This window comes from Ranitomeya imitator, chromosome 6 (genome assembly GCF_032444005.1).
Source record: "Ranitomeya imitator isolate aRanImi1 chromosome 6, aRanImi1.pri, whole genome shotgun sequence".
In the NCBI taxonomy this organism is placed as follows: Eukaryota; Metazoa; Chordata; class Amphibia; order Anura; family Dendrobatidae; genus Ranitomeya; species Ranitomeya imitator.
Window position 1 is genome coordinate 542,721,938 of NC_091287.1, and position 26,502 is coordinate 542,748,439.

The 26,502-nt window shown below is 43.4% G+C and overlaps 1 protein-coding gene across 4 annotated transcripts in view; it reads left to right on the forward strand.

The window, feature by feature from the left end:
• The first annotated feature begins 2,326 nt into the window (after window positions 1-2,326).
• KHDRBS3 (KH RNA binding domain containing, signal transduction associated 3) overlaps window positions 2,327-26,502 on the forward strand; it is a 167,053-nt gene continuing 142,877 nt past the window's right edge. For 2 of the 4 annotated variants that reach the window (XR_011314138.1, XM_069731949.1), the window contains exon 1: window positions 2,327-2,565. Coding sequence is in view for 2 of the 4 variants with exons in the window: in XM_069731949.1 (XP_069588050.1) it covers window positions 2,391-2,565 (175 nt within the window). In the remaining 2 variants the exon portion in view is untranslated. The remainder of the gene's footprint in view (window positions 2,566-26,502) is intronic. The other 2 variants (XM_069731948.1, XR_011314137.1) reach the window with 2 other exon arrangements.

Genomic DNA, 26,502 nt, shown 5'->3' on the forward strand with positions numbered 1-26,502 from the left:
TGCATAGAACCTGCGGATCAGCACGATGGACAGAGACTGCATAGAACCTGCGGATAAGGACCAGGGACAGAGACTGCATAGAACCTGCGGATCAGCACCAGGGACAGTGACTGCATAGAACCTGCGGATGAGCACCAGGGTCAGAGACTGCATAGAACCTGCGGATCAGCACGATGGACAGAGACTGCATAGAACTTGCGGATCAGCACCAGGGACAGAGAATGCATAGAACCTGCGGATCAGCACCAGGGACAGTGACTGCATAGAACCTGCGGATCAGCACCAGGGACAGAGACTGCATAGAACCTGCGGATCAGCACCAGGGACAGAGAATGCATAGAACCTGCGGATCAGCACCAGGGACAGTGACTGCATAGGACCTGCGGATCAGCACCAGGGTCAGAGTCTGCATAGAACCTGCGCATTAGCACCAGGGACAGTGACTGCATAGAACCTGCGGATCAGCACCAGGGTCAGAGTCTGCATAGAACCTGCGGATCAGCACGATGGACAGAGACTTCATAGAACCTGCGGATCAGCACCAGGGACAGAGGCTGCATAGAACCTGCGGATCAGCACCAGGGACAGTGGCTGCATAGAACCTGCGGATCAGCACCAGGGACAGTGACAGCATAGAACCTGCGGATCAGAACCAGGGTCAGAGTCTGCATAGAACCTGCGGATCAGCACCAGTGACAGAGACTGCATAGAACCTACGGATCAGCACCAGGGACAGAGAATGCATAGAACTTGTGGATCAGCCCCAGGGACAGTGACTGCATAGAACCTGCGGATCAGCACCAGGGTCAGAGTCTGCATAGAACCTGCAGATCAGCACAATGGACTGAGACTGCATAGAACCTGCGGATCAGCACCAGGGACAGAGACTGCATAGAACGTGCGGATCAGCACCAGGGACAGAGGCTGCATACAACCTGCGGATCAGAACCAGGGACAGAGACTCCATAGAACCTGCAGATCAGCACCAGGGACAAAGACTGCATAGAACCTGCGGATCAGCACCAGGGTCAGAGACTGCATAGAACCTGCGGATCAGCACCAGGGACAGAGAGTCTATAGAACCTGAGGATCAGCACCAGGGACAGAGACTGCATAGAACCTGCGGATCAGCACCAGGGACAGAGACTCCATAGAACCTGCGGATCAGCACCAGGGACAAAGACTGCATAGAACCTGTGGATCAGCACCAGGGTCAGAGACTGCATAGAACCTGCGGATCAGCACCAGGGACAGAGAGTCTATAGAACCTGAGGATCAGCACCAGGGACAGAGACTGCATAGAACCTGCTGATCAGCACCAGGGGCAGAGGCTGCATAGAACCTGCGGATCAGCACCAGGGGCAGAGGCTGCATAGAACCTGCGGATCAGCACCAGGGACAGAGACTCCATAGAACCTGCGGATCAGCACCAGGGACAGAGACTGCATAGAACCTGCGGATCAGCACCAGGGTCAGAGACTCCATAGAACCTGCGGATCAGCACCAGGGTCAGAGACTCTATAGAACCTGCGGATCAGCACCAGGGACAGAGACTGCATAGAACCTGCGGATCAGCACCAGGGTCAGAGACTCCATAGAACCTGCGGATCAGCACCAGGGTCAGAGACTCCATAGAACCTGTGTATCAGCACCAGGGACAGAGACTCCATAGACCCTGCGGATCAGCACCAGGGTCAGAGACTCCATAGAACCTGCGGATCAGCACCAGGGTCAGAGACTCCATAGACCCTGCGGATCAGCACCAGGGTCAGAGACTCCATAGACCCTGCGGATCAGCATCAGGGTCAGAGACTCCATAGAACCTGCGGATCAGCACCAGGGTCAGAGACTCCATAGAACCTGCGGATCAGCACCAGGGACAGAGACTCCATAGACCCTGCGGATCAGCACCAGGGTCAGAGACTCCATAGACCCTGCGGATCAGCACCAGGGTCAGAGACTCCATAGAACCTGCGGATCAGCACCAGGGTCAGAGACTCCATAGAACCTGCGGATCAGCACCAGGGTCAGAGACTCCATAGAACCTGCGGATCAGCACCAGGGACAGAGACTCCATAGACCCTGCGGATCAGCACCAGGGTCAGAGACTCCATAGACCCTGCGGATCAGCACCAGGGACAGGCACTCCATAGACCCTGCGGATCAGCACCTGGGGGAGCTTACAGTGATCAGCACCATGGACAGCAGTCGGCGGAAGGATACCGTGCTGCTGCTGGCGGAGGGATCCGTTGGACCGGCCCTGAGGAGGAGCTCGGGCGGGGATGCAGCAGGACTTATAGGAGCCGCAGCCGCCGCCGCGCACAGTCCGGGGCAGACGCTGGACGCCGGGGATTGTCGCTGTCGGTGTTTCCTCTGCTCCTCGCCGCTTTATGACTGTCCCTGCTGGGAGTTGTAGTACCCGTTGTATTAGCGCACATTTTCCTGCAGCTTTTTGTTCTTGCCGCCTCTGCTTTACTGGAATGGAGAAGTATTTGCCCCAACTCTTGGCTGAGAAGGACGCCTTGGACCCTTCCTTCACCCATGCGCTGAGGATGGTGACTGAAGGTGAGGAGACCACCCTGCTCGGGCAGGTGCCAGGTAGAGGGGGGACAGTGCATGGGGTCGCCGGGCAGCAGAGTCAGGTTGTGTCCTCAGGATGTCCGCAGATTGTGTGCATGAAGGGTCTTTGGGCAGATGCCTTCCTTACACTTTGTTATAACTTTGCTTGTATATGAGTGAGGGGGTCTTCACTGTACAGACCCCCTAGGGGTGTTCTTTACCCTTTTATAAGAGCGTTCATGTGGCTTCATAACATGGAGAAATGCAATTACCTTCCAATCAATTGTGATCAATGCAAGTTCCATGTCCTCCCAGTTCCAGAGCCCCCTCCCCATTGTTCTGCCCCTGCTCGGGTCGATGCTGTTCATTAGAACCCGATGTAACAGGAGAACAATGAATGTTTGGTAAATAGAACGTTGTGTTTCCAAATAGAACGTTGTGGAGCTGCCCACGTGACTCCGGATTCTCTCCCCCTAGCTCTATCATAGGTCCTGTAGATGCTGGAACTGATCCTTACAAGTCTTTTTTTTTTGGCATGTACTCCTGTTAGATGGGGAATATTTAATTTCTCATTACTGGTGGAAGGTTGTCCTATTCCCAGGGTGTTCTGGAGAAGTGATATCAGGCTGCAGTTAACGCTCATTAGTCTCCACTCTGGGGCAGAGGTGGTTAATTTATCATCGATCTCCCCTCTGTTCCCTACGCAGGGATCTCTGTATTTTCCCACCAGTCATGGAGTCTCCTGTTATTCTAACCTCTTGCGAGCTATTTTTTTTTTAATTGTGAAATATCCTTGGTACTTCTTGTGTGCGGGCAGGAGAGCATCTTCTATGCATCTTTTTAGTTACACGTATATAGCAGAGCTGAATGTGTCATGTCGTTGGTTCCGTTCAGTTTTCCCACACTAAAAATACACGATAACATAGATTATCATGCAACATTATCCAAGTCATCCATTTAACTATATGTTACAATGAGTATTTATTGATGGATGATAGTTACAGATGTAGCATGCATGTGTTATCATTGATCTTTGGCTATATACAGTATGGATGGTTCTATGTATACAATGATATCACCTTCCTCAGCCCTATATACATTGTATCTTCTCAATGCTCGGCTTCTCCTGTATCTTCTCATGTATCGTGTTGCTTAATATTTTCTTGAAGTTGGTTTATAAAACAATCTGGTGGATTATATGCATCTTTACGACTACATAGAGGAACCTGTTTCATAGAAAAAAAGATTGGTCATGCCTAGTATTTGAGACATTATTTTAGATGTAGCAGAGCTGAGTTTGTCACTTGATACAGATTCATAGCAGTACTAGACATATATATATATATATATATATATATATATATATGTATTTACGACTACATACAGCAGCCTGTTTCATAGAAAGAAAGATTGGTCATGCCTAGTATTTGAGACATTAATTTAGATGTAGCAGAGCTGAGTTTGTCGCTTGATACAGATTCATAGCGGTACTAGACATTTTTTTTACATAAGGGACAAAGGTTCAGATTCCTATGTGTTTAGTTCTATATCTAAATAGATGAATAGCCCCCCAGCACTGTTGGCACATGCCCCGTTTAAAGCCTCTTTCCCCTATGGTACTCTATATAGTGATGCCACCACGCATCATTTTTCTATAGGACTCCGTGTTGTAAATATCGCATTATTCTCTTTTCCCAGTGAGATAGATGATGATAAATTCAACTCTGCTACATCTTCACTTTGGATGTTGACTTCTCACCAACGCTGTCCCATTATCTGTTGCCTTTCACTCTTTTTACTATTCTCTGCCATTCCAGCTTGTTTTATGGGGTGCCATTACTTCTGAACGTGGCATTCCCGGTATTGGTAAGTGCTTTACAGTATCACAAATGGAAAGATTTGAACTATGCAGATCAGCCGCCTCTTGCCAGTCGAAAGCGTCTCTCCATATATTGTTTCCTCTGCCGTATTTTATAGTGTTGCGTTCTTGGCAAGCGGCAATCCCCTATACGAGATGCTCGGTTCAGGCTTCCAAATGTGCCATGTTGTATTTTCCTTCCTTCTGTCTGCCTCGCGTCTCCCCTGACATTCTCATCGAGACCAGTTCATCACAAGTTGGAAAAAGCTAAATTGGAATTTGTTGCATAATTCACACGGTCTCTCTCTCTCTCCTCCCTGCGCTGGGAATTGGGGAGTTTTTCCGCCTTGCGATATAAAGTCTGAAGCACCTAAGCTTGCCGTCCTCCACCGCTCGTAATAAGGAAAAGACGTTTGTGCATTGGGGAAGTCTGTTTAGCAACACTTAAGTGGTTTTCCGTAAGATATGCCAAGCAATTCTGAAAAGTCACCCCGTCTAAGTGGTAAACAGGTGTTCTGGTGCCCATTCTGCCGGCCAAGGGGGCCAACTACAGCCAGGAGAATGGACGTACGTTGGGGGCTTTGGGAATCAATGAAATAGCTACAATAGCATATTTGTTTGTTTTTTCCGTTATTCACAGAATTAAACTATATTATGTGGAATCACCTTGTTTTGTAGGATTCATATTTCAGGGTAATTACATTTAACTAATTAGTGAAAAAAAAACAGAAGTGTACTAAAGTCTGCTGTAAACAATAAATGCAAAGAGAATCAATACGTTTTTGGTTATTGTACTAGAGAGGAATCCGGTAAAGACTATAATAATTGGCGTCTAAAAAAAATGTCAGAACCCCATACTAATAGGTGAAGGGGAGTCCCAATAGGGCGAAACCCCATTTATCTGACGCTTAGAATGGATGATGTTTGCAGAGGCTGGTGTATGAAATTAACTCATTGCATGGACTTGGCCAACGTAAAACCATGAAGGGTTAAATTAAGTGGCCTCTAATTCAACGCAACCTTATATCTAGCCTTTTACTAGGTGTGTACAACTCGTGTGAAGACACACAGATCTGGCAAAGGTTTCCTCGTGGCGGATGGAACATCGGTTCCTGGCTTGTGCAATGCTAAGTTGTCTCCGTCCTTGTACGAGATAATCTTCGGCGACAAGTCATCAAGATGGTGCGCCGTGAGACAAGATAACCTCTGCTGCATCTGTATGTGTCTTAATAGGTGCAGAATACAAACGTACCGCACCGATCATATGCCGGACCTGCCATCGCTACCTTTCCATAGACCCATAACTTTGCTTATATATTGCAAAAGTGAACACCCCCTTTGAGGCTTCTACACTGTTGATGGCTTTTCAGATTTGCTCCAATCCTCACATATTCATCATAAATATATATATATATATATATATATATATATATATATATATATATATATATCCATGATCCTTCTCCCACCACTCCCCTTCAGCAGCCAGCCTTCTCCACTCTGCTGCACGGCCGAAGCCTGCGTCCCCCGAGATCTCGTGTATAAAGATAAAACCTTCCGTGGGCGGCTATTAAACATCACGCACTAACCCTCGCTATTACTACAGTGCAGGCGAATGGTTCCGTCACTTTTCTCAATGTTGTTGCTTGTTTTTTTTTTTTTTTTTTTGCATAATTCCAGATTTCCGAATGTTGCGTCTTATCTTTTATAGACTCATATTCCTTTTTTTTTATCATCGTAAACGATATCACCGATGTAGCAGAGCTGAATCTGCCATTTACCTGTTCCTCTTCCTCCTCTTCCCTCATTAGGATGTTGGACTCGGCTTTGCTACATTTATGAACGCTTAATGATTTTGATACGATGTAACCAATATTGGTGTTATTTAGGCTTCATTCCCACATCCGTAAATATTTCACTTTGCGTTTTTCATCGCTGCGGCGTCTGTTTTTCATCAGTGTTACATCTGTTTTTTTTTGTTTTTTTTCTCTTCTGTTTTTGGCGGCAATCTTTTATTTATCCATTGACTCTGGATCAGGGGGAAAAATAGATGAAATACGGGGAAAGAAGCCCAAAGTCTGTCTGCCATGTTTCGTTCTTTTTATACGGATCTGCGTAGACTTTAATGGTCCCCAAAACGGCTGAGATTAGGACTCGCTATGAGTCTCATTGACCGAAAACTTTAACGGGATGTGTAAGGAACGGTGAAACTCTTATGTGTCCGTGGGATGTCCGAGAAAAAGTGCGGAGAGTAGACAGATGTTTGAATGCAACCTTAGCCGTCTCTTATGACGCCTACATATTCCATGGCGCTTTATAGACATCGTCATCACCATCCCCGCTGGGGCTCAAAATCTGAATTATGTCTCCCCAAAATATAGGGGGAACATATAAAGTGCACACGTACTGGGTGAAGATTTGAACCCAGGATCCCAACGTTGTAAAGCCATAACACTGGTCACCGCGCTGCCCCATCTATAACAAAAGTGAACTTTCCACAGTTAAAGCCTCCATTAAAGGGTTAAAAACATCTATTTTTTTGTAGTATTGTATCAATATAAGACCTACTGTATCGGAGGGTTTTCTATGCATTGCTTTATTCCGCAGAATGTTGTCACTGTAATCCAGGGTACGAGATTTATCTATTTTTATCTTCCTTTATTGCATCATCAATATCAGGCTAAAGATGAGACTTTTTGTTTTTTTTTGTTTTTAGATTTTGTCTCAAAGTTTTCAGTTACTTTTATCTTGCTTTAAATTTCAATATTCAAAGGGAGTCTGTAAGCAGAGAATGACTGTTCAAACCCAGCACATGCGCTTGGGGCACTATTATTGTGTGACCAAATATTTAACTACAGCTTCCCATATACTTGTTTTCCCTCTATCTTCACCTTCCCTTCTTTGATTGACAGCTCCGGCTTCTTAAACCCAGAGAAGAGCGGAGATAGAAGGTGCACTTCAATATTTGGCCGCACCATGGTGCACCGAGTGCCTGTGCTGAGTTCGAACAGTCATTGTTTGCTGACAGATTCCCTTTAAATGGAACCTGTCACTAGTTTTACACCTTATAACCCCCCCACCGTCAACTTTTCAATCTTATAAGTGGGGTTCATACAACCCCTTCATGCCATCATTGGGGTCCCACATACGTCCAAAAAAGTCTGCAGTGTGGGCAGTCCAGTCTGATGGGTTACTCCAAACCATGCTCAGTGCCGGCAAAACTCACTTCTTCTTTCTTGGTGGACGTGAACAGGGTCGGACTGGCCCACCGGAGAGCCGGAGGATTCTCTGGTGGGCCCATCTTTTGACAACTTTTAAATCTTGTAAGTGGGGTTCCTACAACCCCTTCATGCCATCATGGGGGTCCCACATGCGTCCAAAAAAGTCTTACAATGTTCCGTCTGATGGGTGTCTCCAAACTATGCTCAGTGCCGGCAAACATCACCTCTTCTTTCTTGACGAACGTGGACAGGGTCGGACTGGCCCATCAGAGAACCGGAGGATTCTCCGGTGGTCCCAGGCACTGACATCTTTTGACAACTTTTAAATCTTGTAAGCGGGGTTCCTACAACCCCTTCATGCCATCATGTGGGTCCCACATGCGTCCAAAAAAGTCTTACAATGCCCGGTCTGATGGGTGTCCCCAAACCATGCTCAGTGCCGGCAAACATCACCTCTTCTTTCTTGATGGACGTGGACAGGGTCGGACTGGCCCATCAGAGAACCGGAGGGCCCAGTCACTGACATCTGCTGGCATACAGGGCTGGCAGCTGCCTAAGGCCCCCACTGCTTCAGGGGCTCCAAGCCAGGGGCATGTCGCAATAGCGGCACGCAGCTGCTATGGGGCCCGTGAGTCAGGAGGGCCTGCCCGGCGCCAGCTGAGCAACAGCGGTGGAGCAGTGTGTGACAGGAAGAAGGAGCTGGCTGCTGTGGCTAAAGTCTGTGCCTGTTGCTAAAGAGAAATTAATATTCACTGCTCCCCACGTCCATTGGCGTGGAGAGCAGTGAATATTCATTTCACTTTAGTAGCGGGTAGTGGGGCATGAATAAAAGACGTTCATTCTATGTCCTCCATAGTACACGCCTGCGCAAGGCAAGATTGCCTTGTGCAGGCGTGTACTATGGAGGACAGAGAATGAACTTCAATCCAATATTGCAGCCAGCATGCAGCCAGCGGGTAAGGAAAGGGTGAATCAAAAACCCAAAAACCCCGCCTCCATGGCTGAAGATTGTTCCCTCCAAATTCAGGTGACAGTGTCCCTTTAAATAGAAAAAGAAAAAAGCAAAATTCCTTCATTATAACATGCTAATTTTTGTGCTAACTTCCTGATAAATTTTAATAAATTCTCAGCGTTGTTTTTCCAAGTCTTCTGCATTCTGAAAGTTAAATGATTCTTTCCTGACTGTTTCCTCCACTAGAGGGAGCTGGGGAGCTGACTGCATACTGTTTAGACTCTCAATAATAAGAGCGCGTGTTGTTGAGACCTACAAAGCTCCCCCTAGTGGTTGATGTAGGTAGCCAGAATATTGGCATTTAAAGGGGTTTTCTATGAACGTAAAGTTGTTTTGATCTTTTTGTAAGTAGAAATTAATCGAACCCACCAACTGTAAAATGCTCACTGGTGGCCCAATTTCAGTAGCTGTCCCTCTTGAGGTCCCAGTGGCTTCACGTCAGCATAGTCAGAGAGCTCCCTTCTCACCCTGTGTGTTGCCCTATGAATAAAGAGACAGAGAGGAGCCTTCCTGTCTCCATCAGTTCCAGTAATAAAGAGTCGGGACATGGGTGCAGATTTCATAAATAAAGTATATCATTTAATTCAATCAATTTTCATAAAAAAAAAAAAAATCCCAATAACTTTTTATGTCCTTGAGCAACGTCATTAATTCTGTGCGGTGACTTTGGAACAGCGTATAAGAAAGAAATGAAGGTCCAACTGTATTAAAATATATTAAAAAAAATTAATCGACAAAGAATTTATAACCTATTAATAAAATCAATGGCAAACACTCCCTTAAAGGGATTTTTCCAAACTCAGGATATTGATGCCCCATCCTTAGCACAAGTCATCGATATCAGCATTTTTCAGCTGCAGGATGTGAACAGTCGTGTAGCACAGCGCCATTCACTGTGCGGTGGCCATTATTAGGTACTGCAGCTTAGCACATTGAATAGGAGCTGAGCCTTTATGATTACATCTGCATGTTTTTGTAATTAATTAATTTTAAATATTATTTATTTTACTACCTTATCTCAAATCTTATTTCTATCCCTATACTGATCTCTGTCCTTATTCCTAACCCCAGTTTGGTTTAGAAAAAGTGTAAAGTTAAATCCGCTCTTACTGGAGGCCGTGGCATTGACCTGATTTAACACTGTCTTCATTCATTAGCTGCTCATCTTCCGTCATCTCCTTTTTCCCGGCGCAGCAGTGGAGATGAGTTTGTCATTGGCTGTTGCGCTCTGCATGGGCTGCGATGGAGTTGACCAAACTCACTTTATGATACTGAGCTTTGTCATTTCCGTTGCTGCCTATGCAGAGAGCAGCAACCGATTACCAAGTCATCTCTCCTGCTGCGCTCTGCTTAAGCCATCTCAGGCGGGCACTCCAAGGAGATAGTATGACAGTGTGGAAAGTCGCAAAACTGTTGTGCCCCCATAGGCTGTTTGGTGCCCCCAGGCCATTTAGGGTCCCCTCCCCCACACATCAGCACTTTATGTATGTTTTACTTTAGCTGTTCTTTGTTTGACATATCCCTTGATGTGTGGAGCAAGAAGACCAGCTTTGAGAATGAAGAAATAATGAATGTGATACTGTCAGGAGATGTTTATGCTATAGGTGTCTATATGTTGACACCTAGTGGTTGGCATGAGAATTGCATCATGTTCGTTTTGGCTCACCTGCTGAGGTGGATCCTCCCAGCCCCAGATCTGTGTGGGCACGGGCATCAAAGCAGTAGGAAGATGACGCACACAGGAAATGAGTAGTAAAAACATTGGAGAGTTGGAAGCAGACAGCAGAGGTTTTGGAGGCCGAAAGCAGACAGGAGACTGAGAAACAGACAGCAGAGGTACTGGAGGCTCCAGGCTGGACTTGGGAAGACTTAAAGTCTTAATACCAAGGCACAGATGGATTGTCTGGAGTCTGCAGGCAGACAGGAGACAGTGAAGCAGGTGGCAGAGGTAATGGAGGCAAAAGGCAGGAGACTGGGATTCCGGTAGCAGAGGTACTGAAATCTGCAGGCAACACAGGAGACTTGGAGGAAGATAGCAGAGTCATTGGAGGCCACAGGCACACTGGTTACTCGGAAGAAGATAACATAAGTATGGGAGGCCACAAGTAGACAGGAGCAGGTAGAAGACGTACTGTAGGACACAGGCAGACAGGAGGCTGTGAATCAGGTAGCAGAGGTACTGGAAGCCACAGGCAGACTGGGAAGCAGGTAACAGAGGTTATGGAGGTTGTAGGCAGACAGGAGACTGGGAAGCAGGTAGCAGACATACTAAAGGCCACAAGCAGAAGGGAGACTGGGACAGCTGCTGAAGGAGACAGGAGCCTGCAAAGCATGTAGGCAGGCAGATGAGACGGGGAAGCAGAAAGTAGAGATACTTGAGACCGTAGGCAGACAGAACACCAGGAAGCAGGTAGCAGAGGTACTGGAAGCTGCAGCCAAACAGGAGACTGGAAATCAGGTAGTAGAGGTACTGGAGGCTGCACACAGGCAGAAGAAGATAGCAGAGGCATATGATTTCGCAGGCAGACAGGAGACTGGGAAGAAGATACCAGAGGTACTGGAGGCCACAAGCAGAGAGGAGATTGGAAAGCAAGTAGCAGAGGTACTGGAGGCCGCAGGCAGGCAGGAGACTGGGAAGAAAGATATCAGAGATATTGGAGGGCACACGCAGACAGGAGATTGGAAAGCAAGTAGCAGAGGTACTGGAGGCCGCAGGCAGGAGACCAGGAAGCATGTATCAGAGGCACTGGAAGCTGCTGCCAAACAGGAGACTGGAAATCAGGTAGTAGAGGTACTGGAGGCTGCACACAGACAGAAGAAGATAGCAAAGGCAAATGATTTTGTAGGCAGACAGGAGACTGGGAAGAAGATACCAGAGGTACTGGAGGCCACATGCAGAGAGGAGATTGGAAAGCAAGTAGCAGAGGTACAGGAGGCCGCAGGCAGGCAGGAGACTGGGAATCAGAAGATCTGCAGGCTGCCAGCAGACAGAACTCAGGAAGACGAAAAGTCTTAATACCAAGACAGGTGAGTCTGGCCTGGGGTGAGAGGAGCAGAGCCTGGATCTGGCACAGGTGTGTAATACGGTTAAGGATTTTGCGAGTATGTGGCAATAATGTATTAAATTTATGTTAAAAGAAATTGAAGTCTGTAGCCAAATTTTGTCAGAAAGCTAAACATATCTGTATTTTAGGATAGCCTCAGATACAGCGACGATGCCTTCTGGTTCAGCTTATGCCCACAATTAACCCTGTTGGCATTCACTAAGGCTATACACCAACCATGGGGGAAGATTCATTAAAACTGTCTAAAAGAAAAAGAGTTTTGGTTGTTGAAAGCAACCAATCACAGATCAACTTTTATTTTACAGCTTCTTCACAAATGAAAGCTGAGCATATATTGATTGTTATGGGCATTTTTTTCTCATAGTTTAGATAAAAGAGGCCTATTGTAGTAAAACATGATGTTAGCACTTTTGAGTGGTGCCGCGGTGCCCAACCTCTCCCGGCTGTGTCCCCCGCTGTCACCTACAAAATTGCGTAAGGAGACACAACGGTCCACAGCACTGCAGTTACCCTTTTTTTTGGAGTCAGCACCAAATGACTGGTCAATCCCAGCACGGTCGCATGGTGCACCTTTGGCGTGACCTAGAATTTCACTGCACACTTCCCACCTACTTTTACAAAAAAATCTGACTCCTTTATTTCATTGCCTACTCTTCTATGATAACTGTAAAGTCAGAGCCGTCAATCAAGAAAGATGGGAGGAGACAGAGAAAAAAACAAATAGTTAAAATGTGCCCTGAGCTGTTCGGCCACACCAAGAGTGCACCATTAGCCTGTGCTTGGTTTGAACAGTCAACTAGATATGTCATTAAGGGGATAAGACCCCAACACTAATTAAAACGAAAAGGCTCTTTTGCTTTTTTTATGAAATAACACAACTCTTGTGTAAGTGTAGTAGTGTCCGGAATTGCAAAATTAGGTACTGTTGTGTTTTTCTAGGACAGGTCGTGCTGCGTTTTACTTTTGTGCCGTTTCGTATGTGAGCCACATGGGTTCGTGTTTCACCCACTCTTAGGAATAAGATAAGCGCAATAACTGTTCACTTAAAAATTGATGGGCTGATCTTAGGAAAGACCAGTAGTGTTTGAATTTTGGGGAATGGCGTCAATGAATGAGACTAAACTGCAGTATCGAGCACAACCATGTATACTAAGGAGTCACTGTGGCCATGTAAGCAATGAATGGGATATTGCGCTCAAAGCAACTCTACAGCCGCGTCATTGGGTTGAGGCCATGCCTCCATTTAGGGCTGTTTTTTTTTAATAAAGAGATTTTTAAGGACTAAAACATGAACAGCTAATTAACCCTGCAATGTGCATTATTCACATTCTGTCACCCCATTATTGACTCTTATACTTATTTCCTAGCAGAGAATGTCGCCATTGGGTTCTAACTTCTTCTCATCTTCAATTTTGATTCTGAACTTTTATTTCTGAACTTTTATTTTTTTTAATTTGCATTGTCTCACATATATGACCACTGTCCATGTGTGTGTCCTCCAAGTTGGCCAACAGTCCAGAAATTCCTTGGCAGTCTGTAAAAAAATTTCACTTTTTTTCCCACTGTCCTTAAAAAAAAAATGGATGCATGTTTTTTAAGCCGAAGAGATTTGTTCAAATTTGATGACTGTTATCACCCCTTTTACAGTTTACAGTGAATGCAGGGGATGTCTTTATACGGGATTCATAGTCTATAGACATGTACCACGTATAATCTTAAAGGGGTGCTCTGACACCTAAAATGTATTTTCTAAATATTTATCCTTACACCTTAACCTAGTGTTCCCCAAGTCCGGTCCTCAAGAGCCACCAACAGGTCATGTTTTCAGGATTTCCTTAGTATTGCACAGGTGATAATTGCATCACCTGGACAGGCAAGCATTCAATGAGCTGTGCAATACTAAGGAAATCCTCAAAACATGACCTGTTGGTGGCTCTTGAGGGCCGGAGTTGGGGAACACTGCCTTAACCACTTATGGAATTTGCTTTATTGCAAAACACCCTACACTTCTCCATATCTAGTTAATCCCTACTTGTATTTATTTAACTTCACTTCCTGTGATGTTTCGTTTGAGAGGAGTTCCAGACGTGACGCTAAAGGAGGTTGGGCCTGCACACACTTCCCAGCGGCATCCATCGCCCCTCCTGGAACAGGATGTCACCAGGTGGCAGTGTTGTGGTTACTCACTAGTTTCTTTTATCGTCGCCCCCCTCTGAAGATGTTTTGGATCCTGGGTTATGAATGCTGTGGAGCTGTAAGTGCAGCGCTGGCACTCTGATGCTATCTCTCCTGCCATCATAACATCTGTGAAATGACGTGAAGGGACAGAGACAGAATCAGTGACTGACTTCAGTGCCAACCCACAGATTTTAGCACCACCCTCAAATTAATCATCAACCGAGGGTGGTGCTCGCATAACTCTCTGCTTCTAGAATCGTCCTCAAACGATTCATCAACAGAGGGCAGAGATGAAAGCTGTGAGGTGGTGCTAGTATCACTCACTGCTTCTATTTTTGCACCGTGACTGCATCTTCTTTCACAGTTAGAAGCTATGGCGGCAGAGGTAGAAGCGGAGTGCTGGCGCTGCACTCGCCTCCCCCACAGTTTTCATCATCCAGGATCCAGGACATCTTCAGAGGCGGAGACGATGCTAGAAACTAATGAGTAACTGCAGCGCCACCCCTGTGGATGTGCTGTTCCTTCAGGGCCAATGGACATTGCAGGGAGTGAGTGCAGCTCCAGCCTCCTGTGACATTATATTTGAGACTCCTCTCAAACTAAACATCCCAGGAAGAACGGTAAGAAAAAAAAAACACAATTAGGTCTGAGCTAGATAGGGACATTTAGGGTATTGTGTAATCAAGCAAATTGCAAAAGTGGTTAGGGCATAAGAATAGATATTCTGAAAATACATTTTAGGTGCTGGTCAACCTTTTTAATTTTTTTATGGTCATCTAATATGTCCGATAATAAAAAAAAAGGTTGACTGTCTGATTTTTTTTTTTTTTGTTCTAAAAACTGTCCAGAAAAATAAAAAATAAGTTGACAACCCTCACGTCCTATTAGAGCTCACATCCAGAGTCATACCACTACCATTGAGTACAATGTTAGCAAAATAAATTCGTATGTAATGAATCGGCACAGAAAACAGAATTAACAGTACATGTATTTATCTATCCAGCTATTTCATGGGCCAGGAGATGCTGTTGCCACTCATCTTATCCTTCCTTAATTGATTTTAATGCCGCGTCAAGTGTTTGATGTGATAATTGGGAACAATTAGTAATCCAGAGTTGACTTTTTTTTCTCGGTACACAAGGCTCCTCTTCCCTCTCCGTCCTGTACATGTAACAATCTTCAGGCTCCATTAGGTGCTTAATGTTAAGTTTCCAAATGTGCCCCACTCGGTTTTTGCAGATTTGTACTGTATGCTTTTTTTTTTTATGCTATTGCCATGCACAGCGGTGTGCGCGAGAAAGGAAGAACCACTAGAAAAGTCAAAAGCTTCTTCTTGTGTTCAAGAGATCTGACATTGCAATCATTCCGTTATAATTGGCTTGGCAGGAAGCGAGAACGCTTTACATAAAACGAATGTCGCTAGGAGTCTAAAAATATTGGGCTAACAAGATGCTGAAGATTTTTTTTTTTGCAGTGGAGTTAAATAAATGATGGTGGAACGAATATGTAGATGATGTCATCACCTTCGTTATGTCTGTAGTCCCGTAGGAGTTACGTAACCTCTTTTTCGCACCCAACCTGTTATCACTCGTATCTGCTAATTTACTAAGTGACATCTGGCATATTAAAGCTTAATCCATATTTTTGTGATTGGGCCTTTTAATTATTCTCCTTCATTGAATTCACAATTGAATGGCACATATTAAGGATGAGTAAATCGATTCTAAGCAAATCTAATTGGTTTAGGGTTTTCGAAAAGTTTCTTACTCTACTGAATTTTTGGGGAACTCGATTTGGGCAAATCCAGAAAATGGTAACCCAACAAAGGGATTGGTGTGACAGGGTGTACGGCAGAGCAAGAAGGGACAACAGGCCAATGGATGATTCCACAGATTTATTATCAAGAACGCTGGAACAACACATGCAGGTAGATCTACAGAGTCCACAATTAGTCCAACGGAACAGGTTCGGGGGCACCTCCCGATAATCCTTGTGCCAGGTAACAAAGCAATAGTCCACAGTTAGTCCAATGGAACAGGTTCGGGGGCACCTCCCGATAATCCTTGTGCCAGCTAACAAAGCAATAGTCCACACGAGTCCAAGGGATCCCAAAACAATCTCACGAACAACGAGATCTGTCCTCAGCTCAAGTCTCGCCCCATTCGCTTCCGCAGTCCCAGATGGGCTTGGGGTCTTGCCTCAGCTAAGAATCCCCACTCCTTCTCCTTCAAAGATCAACTCACATCTGATCTCAAAATAAGAATGGATTGTCTGAGCTCCTGGGATCCGCCCATGAAGGGGGGTAGGGGTCACACCTTCTATTCAATGGTTGGGTCCACCAGAAGATTCTAGACTGGTGGGCTCCGCTTAATCTATGTAGTATGTACATTTGACTAGCCACCTGCTGTGAGGAAGAATGGCTATTCCTCCACTAGTGATGTTGACAAAGCTTAATTACATTAGAGCTTAGGGCTGCAAGTATTGGGGGAAGGAGACATATTGTTACAGGTGAACTCCCAGCACAAGAAAATACATAAATTACAGTTAATAGAAACCAGAGAACAGTTACATACATCAAATGGCATATTATTCAAATACAGGACAGGGCAAAAGTACAGATCATGACAATCGGGTTTAGAAGCAATTAATAAAAATCATGCTCTCTTCATCCACCTATCTGTCTGTGCCATCGCAGATCCCCACCAACCCTTCTTTGGCTTTCTTGGCCTTCATTCCGGCACCAGTCTACTGATTTCCTCTTTGCTGGAGCAGGTTCTGTCATCATGACATGTTCCACCCAATGTGACCATGGGGTGACACACAATCTGACATCATGCTCTCAGAATGAATGTCGAGTTCTAGCCATCAACGGCAAAGAATGAAGAGGAGACTCTGGAATGGAGGTGATGGGCAACCAGCAAAGGACTGGTGGTGAGTTGCTGGGCTATGGACATGTGAGGGAACCGGCGATTATTTTGTTTTTCTATTTACAACCCTTCCAAACTCAACAGTTTTTTGGCTTTGACGTTAGGAGATCGTAAGACAAAATATTTGTTTTTTTTTTTAATGCAAATGGCATAGAATAAATTTGATTCTAGCCAAATAAAGCCACTGAATTTGAGTGTGCCGAAATTAAGTTTTGGCATGTTTGCCCGTCTTTAGTAGAGATGAGTCCTTGCTCTCCTTTCCACTTGGCTCGATATATACTGAGATGAGCAGATCACCATGACCAACTCTAAAGAGAAAAACGTATAAATCGTATTTTCATGATACTCTGCCTAGAGATGTTTAGTATATGTTTCCTATGGTTGTGATGTGAATTTCAGCCTGTCAAGGGCTTGACTAGAATGTTGTGAAAATGAATGAATTTTTGGAAGATAAGGATGGTCCACACTGCTTCCTGCGTAGATCTAATTGAACAGGACTAAACACGGTGTCATTCATAGGTCGAAAAGTGTCATGTGTCCCAGCACATCATCTGTCCCTGATTGAGGTAAATTTGGGTGATTATGGTCATTGACTGGAGATCTAAATTTATATAATGACAATTGAATTCTTGTAGAATTTTGGATATTGGCAAATTTTAAAAATTAGCGATCTGCTGTGTGTGGATCTTCCAAATTGGCTGTTGTCATTATACACATTGCAGAAGATTATATCAGCCAGAGAAGTAACATATGTCCTTGGGTTTCTCTAGAATTCCTTGTAGCTATCACATATATCCTATCCCGTATAAAAGTTGAGGCAGTGAATGCAGCAGATATTTTTTCAGTTTGGATGGCGAGAGGACGTCACAGCTCTCGGCTCAGCCATAAAGATATGGAGAGATGGACAAAACACTGAATAAACGTTACATACAGTGAGTGACAGCACACTTGAATAGTAACCATCCATTTACCCATATAAGTTGAGGTCACTTTGACATTACGAAGACTATGTTTGTTTTAAACAGCTTACAATAAGTTGGATACAGTCCTAGGAGACCTCAGTTCTTTTTCGGGCAATTGGAATACTTGTGATTTGCCATAAATCACATTTTTGTGAAAAATTTGACAAAACTGGCAAAATTAAAACTTTCAAATATTAATTCTACTCTACTTATGACATATTCTACTGGACTATGAGAAGTCCTGGTGGTGGCAACGTGACTAAGGGACCAATGTGATTGATGTAATGTTTGCTCCTTTCTACTAATGAGTGTATTCTGTGTATAATCCAATGTAATCCAATAGCTAATTGAATCCAGGGGGATTTCAAATGTTTCCATTCTTGCCTTTCCATGAATCTTAACGGAGTTGTTCACAGGTGTTGTTTTTTTTTTTTTTGCAGAGGTGGCACCACCCTTGACGAAATGGTTGTGCCTGGTAATGCAGCTCGGCTCTATTCCACTATTCTATGCTTTTTGATTTTTGTTTTAGGGAAGCAAATTTTTCAAATTGCAAATTTAATAACCCATTGTGATATGTTAATAAAACGCTCAACTGACTGCAATTCACATCCCAACCAAAGTAGTTGGACACATGTAAATGCACGTAGCATAATCAACTATCGACAGAGTATCGTGAAATCATTTTTGCTCGACACCAACATTACTTTGTGCTGAGATTTGATGTTGTCATAAATCAGTTAAGAGAAGTTCAGAAAAATGATTAAAAAAGTTCCGAACTTTTAAAAAAAAGTCCCAAAGATTTTTATATGCTTAATCCCTTCTCAATATCCACTATACACGCTCTTGTTGAGGCTTGGGCAGATCCTTCTGTCTCTTCATGTGATCCCAGACAGACTGGATGATGTGAGATCAGGGCTTTGTGGTTGGCTTTGTTTCCGTGCCAACAGTTTGGATTTTTTGGCTTCAGTTCTTCCATGAAGACCACTTCTGGCCAGATTTCTTTGAACAGTGGGTGGTCCAGCTGGTTCCTGCCAGTTCTGAGCTGATGGCACTGCTGGACATATAACATGAAATATAACTCATCTGCTGCACCAAGTTTCCACGGCCGACCTCAGCATTTCTCATATTTTGGTGTTATTTCAAAAGATCTATGTTTTTTTTTTTAGGTATTCTCCTTTTTTCCCGTCTTTTTAGCATTACCTTTTATCATTGTAATAAATAAATATGTTGTTTTAATTTACTTTGTTTTTCTGGTCACTTCTTGCTGTTATGGTACTTTCATATTAGTATGGTTTATATTAAGTATGTTGAAGTGCTTTCAGCCAGTTTATAAGGACCATGGGATTTAGCCCCATCATAGAGTAAAATGCAGCCCCCTCATAGAGTATAATGAAGGCCCACACACAGTATAATGTAGCACCCTCATAGAGTTTAATGTAGAACCCTCATACAGCATAATGCAGCCCCTTCAGAGTATAATTCAGAGCAGCTGCCCCCACACACAGTATAATGCAGCCCCCCACACAGTATAATGCAACCCCCACATAGTATAATGCAGCCCCCAGAAACACAGTATAGTGCTGCTCCCCCGCACACAGTATAATAATTCTCCCACACACAGTATAGTACATCCCTCACACACATATAGTTCACCCCCACACACAGTGTAATGTAGCCCCCACTCACAGTATAATGCAGCCCCCCCACACACAGTAAAGTGCAGCCACCACACACAGTATAATGCAGCCCCCCCACACACACACACCCTATAGTCCCTCTCTTCATCATTCCCACTCTGCTCTGGCTTCTGCAGAGCATCTCATCAGTTCCATTGCTGGCACACGCTGAGTCACAAGCAGAGAGGGAGTGATGAGAGGGAACGTCATCTGACATTCTCCTCCATCACTGCTTTCAACTGTATTGGCATCTATTATGCCAATAAGTTGAATGCACGATGCGGGGGTGTGGTGCCAGGCCCCTCTTACTCACCGGCCACATAGCGGCACACCACTGGCTGGAGGCCCCTGGGGGAGCGGGGGCCCTAGCCAGCTGCTTGTTCTGCTTGCCCCCAATGCCGACCCTGCATAGGAGACACCTTGCTGATGCTGTGTATTTTCTATGATCTTTTTGCTGTCTCAGGTCTTTCTTAATGTATGACCTGAGACACAAAACTGTTTTCCACAACCTCACCTTTGTAACAGAATTCACCTGTCCCCCATTAAGTGTTAAGCCTCAAACACAGCTGAATCAGTTGCGGACAGTCAGAGTGTTTTGCCTGAAGAAGTGATATCACATCACCATTGTAGCCAATCTCTGAACCAAGTGACTTGAGAACTGAGTTGACAGTGTTTTTTTTACTTTCTCCCGGTTGGCCACTTGTACCTCAGTTACTCTACAGCAGAAGACCTGTCAGAGGCCACCACCTGTGGCGCACGCAGGCGTCACATGGCAGGTCGCAAATGACATCTTGCCATCATCAGGTTTCAAGTGCTGCCTAAGACGTTGACATTATTCCAATGCTCTCCGCAGTTGTGGGCCTCTGATAGACTCTCGTCTATAGATTAACTTGAGAAACACGTGATGGTGTCTCCGTGGTGTTGGATGTTTTGGTCTCCACGAGGTCAATCATCCGTGCCTTTATATACTTTCTACTAGGCACTGCTCCTGATAGCCAGTTTCCTACTCCACACTAATGAGGGGCAAAACCCCCGAAACAGCTGTCTGTGGATGGATACCATGCTTGGCATAGGTGGTTTTCCTTTATTAGATGTTTTCCTTTATTGCATGCTGTCCTTCCCTTGGTCGTTCCTTCCCGGGGAAAGGCCTGGCTATTCACTGCCTGCGTTGAGAAATACTTGATGGTGTCTCCGCAGCTCCTCTACATAGATTAACTATGGGCAGGGAACCAGAGCACCATATTATAGCGATCAGATCAGGTCCATTGTAAACAGAGGTACAGTATTTCAAGGAGGCAAACCTCACGTGTATGGCCGCTATGAAACCGCTTCGTCAGGGGAATTACCTGTTTTGTGGATCAGAGTCAACTATTATAAACCAGTAGCTGCATAAAAAGCAGAGTTTATCATCCACTTATCATGCATTTTCCACAAATACATTACAACTATGAACCTAGAAAGCTGTATTTGTCCTTTTATTCATTAAATTTTTCATATAACAGACGAATGCCAAACAGATGTCGGACAGCTGTGAAAGCCGACCAATACGGATGAAAATTTGTCTGTTTTTTTTCTTTTCTCTGTATAAAATGAAGCCGATTTTGCCATTAATTGTGAAACGTCTCTATAGCAAAGATGCACATGATAATATGGCATCCAGAAGACTTCCCCTGACGAAGCCGTCCTGGTAACAGCGAAACGCGTCGGGTCCTCCCTCTGCTCTATCCTGTCTCCTCCACTGGCTCTCCAGCATGCCGTTTTTTCCTGAGGGACACCTGGCTACTTTTTTTGGCTCTTTCATATACTCTTTTCCTCAGGTAGTATTTTATTCCTTATTCTACGCTGAAGTTCTTCACATTGGGGGCCTTTTCTTCACTTTGCTGTGTCTTTTGTGTACTTTATTATCTATTAGGTCAGACCATGTACCCTAGGTGTTTTGTATTTCCAAGCAATTTTATGTAATTTTCTGGGTGCCATGTGTTTCATGTAATGGTGAATTCCACAATATCATTGACTTGTATGGGAGCAGACTTTATGAGCGAGAATTTGTGCACTGTTTTTAAATTGTTTTTTTTTTTTTTTAATTGTTATCAATAAAGCTTGCCTGTTTTTTACAATTTCATGGGCGTTGTGCATATCCTATAGTGGCTTCTTTTCTCTTCTTTGATTATGGCGTCCATTAGTCACGCAATCATGAGAATTTACAGTTGAAACCCGAAGTCTCCATACACTATATAAAAAGACACATATAAATGTTTTTCTCAATATCTGACATGAAATCAGAATAAACCTTTCCCATTTTAGGCAATTTAGGATTACCATAATTATTAATATTTGCCAAATGCCAGAATAATGAGAGAGAGAGAGAGAGAATGTTTTAAGGCATTTTTATTACTTACTGCAAAGTCAAAATTTTTCATACAGTTCATTAATATTTGGTACTTTGCCCTTGCTTCTCACAATAGTTGGTCGGAATTTGGGCCCATTCCTCCTGACAAAACTGGTGTAACTGATCCAGGTTTGTAGGTCGCCTTGCTCGCACCGGCCTTTTCAGCTTTGCCCATAAATTTTCAATAGGATTGAGATCAGAGCTTTGTGATGGCTCCAAAATATTGACTTTGTTATCCTGAAGCCCCTTTGTTTCCATTTCGGCAGTATGCTTCGGGTCATTGTCCATTTGTAAGACCCATTTCCGCCAAGATTTAACTTTCTGGCTGATGTCTTGAGATGTTGCTTCAGTATTGCCACATAATCTTCTTTTCTCATGATTCCATCAATTTTGTGAAATGCACCAGCACCAGTCCCTCCTGCAGCAAAACAACCCCACAACATGATGCTGCCACCCCTGTGTTTCACAGATGGGATGATGTTCTCAGGCTTCCAAGCTTTTCCCTCCAAACGTAACGATGGTCATTACACCCAAAAAGTTCAATTTTAGTTTCATCAGACCACAGGACGTGTCTCCAAAAATTAAGGTCTTCATTCCTGTGTGCATTAACAAACACTAATCTGGCTTTTTTATATTTCTTTTGGAGTAATGGCTTCTTCCTGGCAGAGTGGCCTTTTAGCCCATGTACTCGTTTCACTGGATAGTCACACATTCTTTCCAGCTTTTGCCATAATCTTCTCAAGTGCTTGCTTTTGTCCGTGGGTTGATCTGCACATGTGGAACCAAAGCATGTTCATCTCTGGGACACAGAACCCATCTCCCTCCTGAGCAGTATGATTCCTGAACATTGCCATCTTGTTTGTACTTGTGTATAATTGTTTGTACAGATGAACGAGGCACCTTCAGGTATCTTGAAAATGTACCCAACTATGAGCAAGTCCATAATTCTCTTCTTGATATCTTGGCTGATTTCTTTAGACTTTTCCATGATGCTACACAATGAAGCGGTATGATTCAGGTGTGCATTAAAACACATACACAGGTTGGTCTCTTATTAACTAAGATTTTGCCAAAAAAACAGAAGCTTCCAAACACATGACATCATCATATGGGCAGTCCAGAAGTGTTTAAAGGCATAGTTTTCTTAGTGTATGTAAACTTTTTACTGTGTAGTAAGTAATAAAAATGCCTTAAAACATTCTCTGTCATTATTCTAGAATTTGGCAAATATTAATAATTATGGTAATCCTAATGACCTAAAACCGGAAAGATTTATTCTGATTTCATGTCAGATATTGAGAAAGACATGCAAATGTGTTTTTTTTATATGGTGTATGTAAACTTCTGGTTTCAACTGTAGCTGTATCATTTCAAGGGTCGGGGAGAAAAAGTAACGAGCTCAGAAAAAATGACAAATTGATATTGTTAGTTTATTTTCTAGATCTTAAATATTTCTTATAACGTTGCTTTCCAGTGTCTTCAAAGACAAATCATAGTAGTGGATGACTCGATTATAAAATAAGTCTTTATTTAATGTGCAAATATGAGAAAAAAAAGGGACTATTTTATTTTATTTATTTTATTCCTTTCCATCCCCTGCAATTCTGGAAGTTTAGCTGATATCTGGATTTTATTTTTATTTTTTTTGCTACTTTTTAATATCATGATATTATTTGAGTGTAGCCGCCATTAAACTCCGATATTGTCCAGATTTGATATGAAAGGGTTAATAATCTACGTATGAATCAGATCTTCATCATTTAGACCATGGATAGATTGTGACATCTAGCCACCATTCTCTACATGACTTCGATGCCTTCCATGAGTTCTGACACGGCTGGATAAATTGCATCGGTCGCGAGGTGACTCGCCACTTTGTTTCCCAAAGGGAAGCAATAGAATCCCTACGTATTTCAGGAAATTCATCAATTTTATGATGGCTCATGGGCGACATTGTGTTTCCCTGGTTTCCTATCCTCGCACAAGACATGTTGCATCTCATCTCGGAGGAGAAAAATCTGCCTTCAGATATTTATTAAATGTTTTCCTTCAGTTTCTTTTTTTTTTATAGATATATTTAAAATGTTAGTATTTCATTTGTGGGCAACCTTCTACAGTAATGGAGATAATTAACGATGGAAGTAAATTCTACAATTCGCAGATTTTAGGTCATTTGATTTGACTTATTAGAATGAAATGAACACTCAGCGCCTTTCAATAATGAAATTATTCTTAGCGGTTGTCATGTGTCAGTTTTCGTTTTTCCTGGAATTTCTCCACTTCACTATAATAATTTAATGGGTCTGCGCGGCAATACCAGATATGACCAATGGTCAGAAGTGGCACTATCTTTGGGGGGGAAGACATTTTTTTTTTTATTTTCTTTTTTTTAAATCCTGGACAACAACTTTAAAAGGCAAAGAAAATGAAATATTATGCTCGGATATGTTAGAGATTTGGTGGGAAGGTGCCATTGGTGTAGATAGAGCCATCATCATCGATGAAGGTTCTCTAGAATTCCTAACCTCTTTGGTACAGTTTGAAATCTTTTTCTGATGTCTTCCCGATATTCTAAATCTTGATTGTTGTGTTTTTTGTTTGTATAAAATGTTGTATCTGTTTTCCGGTAATGGAAATGTCTACACGGTGTCGAAAAGGTTGGCTCGAAGTGGAGAGCCTTTGTCTGAGATCAAAGATGTCACTGATGTGATCTTGCAATGTCTCAGGAGTTCATTGCGACTGGATTTTAAGAAGAGGCAACTTATACGAGAGAAACCGATGCAGTGGACTAGAAATATACTGCAGCCAGTAGTTACTCTTTTCCCTTTCCTCCTCTTATTTCTGTTCCTACGCGTTGTCTTCCACCATGCTTGATCAGAGGTTGTGATTAGAGATGAGGGAGCACAAGCTTAAAAATTCCGGGTCCATACTAGACAGTTAGTGTCTGGTGTTAAACACCGAACACGGACTTCTCCTGAACAGAGAGGACAAAGAGAACTTTTTTCCAGGTCCAAAGTTTGGGTCTCCATTGTTTTCAATGGGGTTCAAGTTCTGGTACCTGAACAAAACTTTGGACTAAAGTTTGGGTCGGGTACTAGAATCCGAACTTTTCATGGGTCCGCTGATGCCTAATTGTGATGTCTTAGGCCCCATTCACATGTCTGTATAAAACTGTTACCAGAAAAACAATACCAGTGTCATCAGTGTTTTTGATCAGTGTTCCATCAGTTATGGGTAAAATAAAGGAAATGACAAAGCTTGTCTTATACTTTGTAATCTTAAACATGTTTTACACAGACACAGACTTGTATTAGCCCTTGTCAGCCATGCTGCTGGTAAAAACACGAGTACCGGAGACACGGATGTGTGAAAGGGGCCGTAGCGGTAGAAGGATGTCTGAGTCTGATGTCTCCTCTTTATATACGTTGTTGTTGGTTTACAGAAATAATTGAAGAAACTGCAGCTGCATCCCCCTCCTCTGTCTTATTATTTCATACTAGACAGAGTTTTGTTTTCCTGAGTGTGTGTTTTATGAAATATATTATTGTCTTACCTTAATTCGTCACTTTACAAAATCTTCACATAAGTCAATAGTAGAAACAAATATTAGAATAATTATAATACGTCTTGATTCCTGGACTCATCATCCACTCTAGAAAATAGCTAAAATCAGACCAACCAGGCAGACTGCTAGCTCTGAGTGATCAGGTTACAGCTCGCTTTTGAAGTTTGTGCAGAGGAGAAGAGAACAGAGTGAGACAGAGCTGGATTCACAGCTACACTGCTTAGTGCTGCTGTATAATCTCCTCCATGCCGCTTCTGAACATGAACTACATCTAGACAAGAGAACAGGAATCTGTATATGCTGTGTAAGGTTGACATGAGGGCATTACCTCCTCTACCCCACACTAGTTCTGAGAAAACAAAAAAATTAGGGATAGAGCCTGCAGAGTGAAAAATGCAGAAAACAATTCACATAATGGCCAGAAAGTGCTTATCCCTAATGTACACACATGGCTTATTCTGAAAAGAAACCTGAAATAATATGCTTTAAAGAGTTGTCATGTGCCTCAGATGGGAGCCCCTTTTCACTACTCTGCTGTTACACACACTATGTGTAATGTTTTTTCAGTGATTTATTACTTTTTATCTCTATTTTTGTTTGCTGAGCTGTGTACTGTGTCATCCTCTCACTATCTAGATTGACAACTTGATGGTTGCTGCCTTCCCTGCCTCTGCTTTTATACTGGCTGATAGTTCCAACTGATTAGCAGTGCAATATCATAGCTGCAGGGCATTTTTGAGGAAGCCTTCACAGCCATGCCTGATGTCATGTCAGCCTTCTCTGGCTCATGCAATCTTCTGACTTCTGACTTCTGCAAAATGATGATGAGTATTGCTTTCACAATTTGCACATATCAAATTGTTGATTGATCATTTTGCCTGGTCGAGTAAATTTCCTAAATTACTTTATTAATCCGATTTGCATTCAAGCTGTTTGTTCTCTCATCACTATTTTGAACAAATATTTAGTATCTCTGATGTGGGATGATACAATTAGATGAACTTTAACATTGGACAAGATGTTCTTTATTACTGATAAATAATATTTATGTGGCCTTAGTTTCCATTTTTTAACTATACTGATTGCAGTT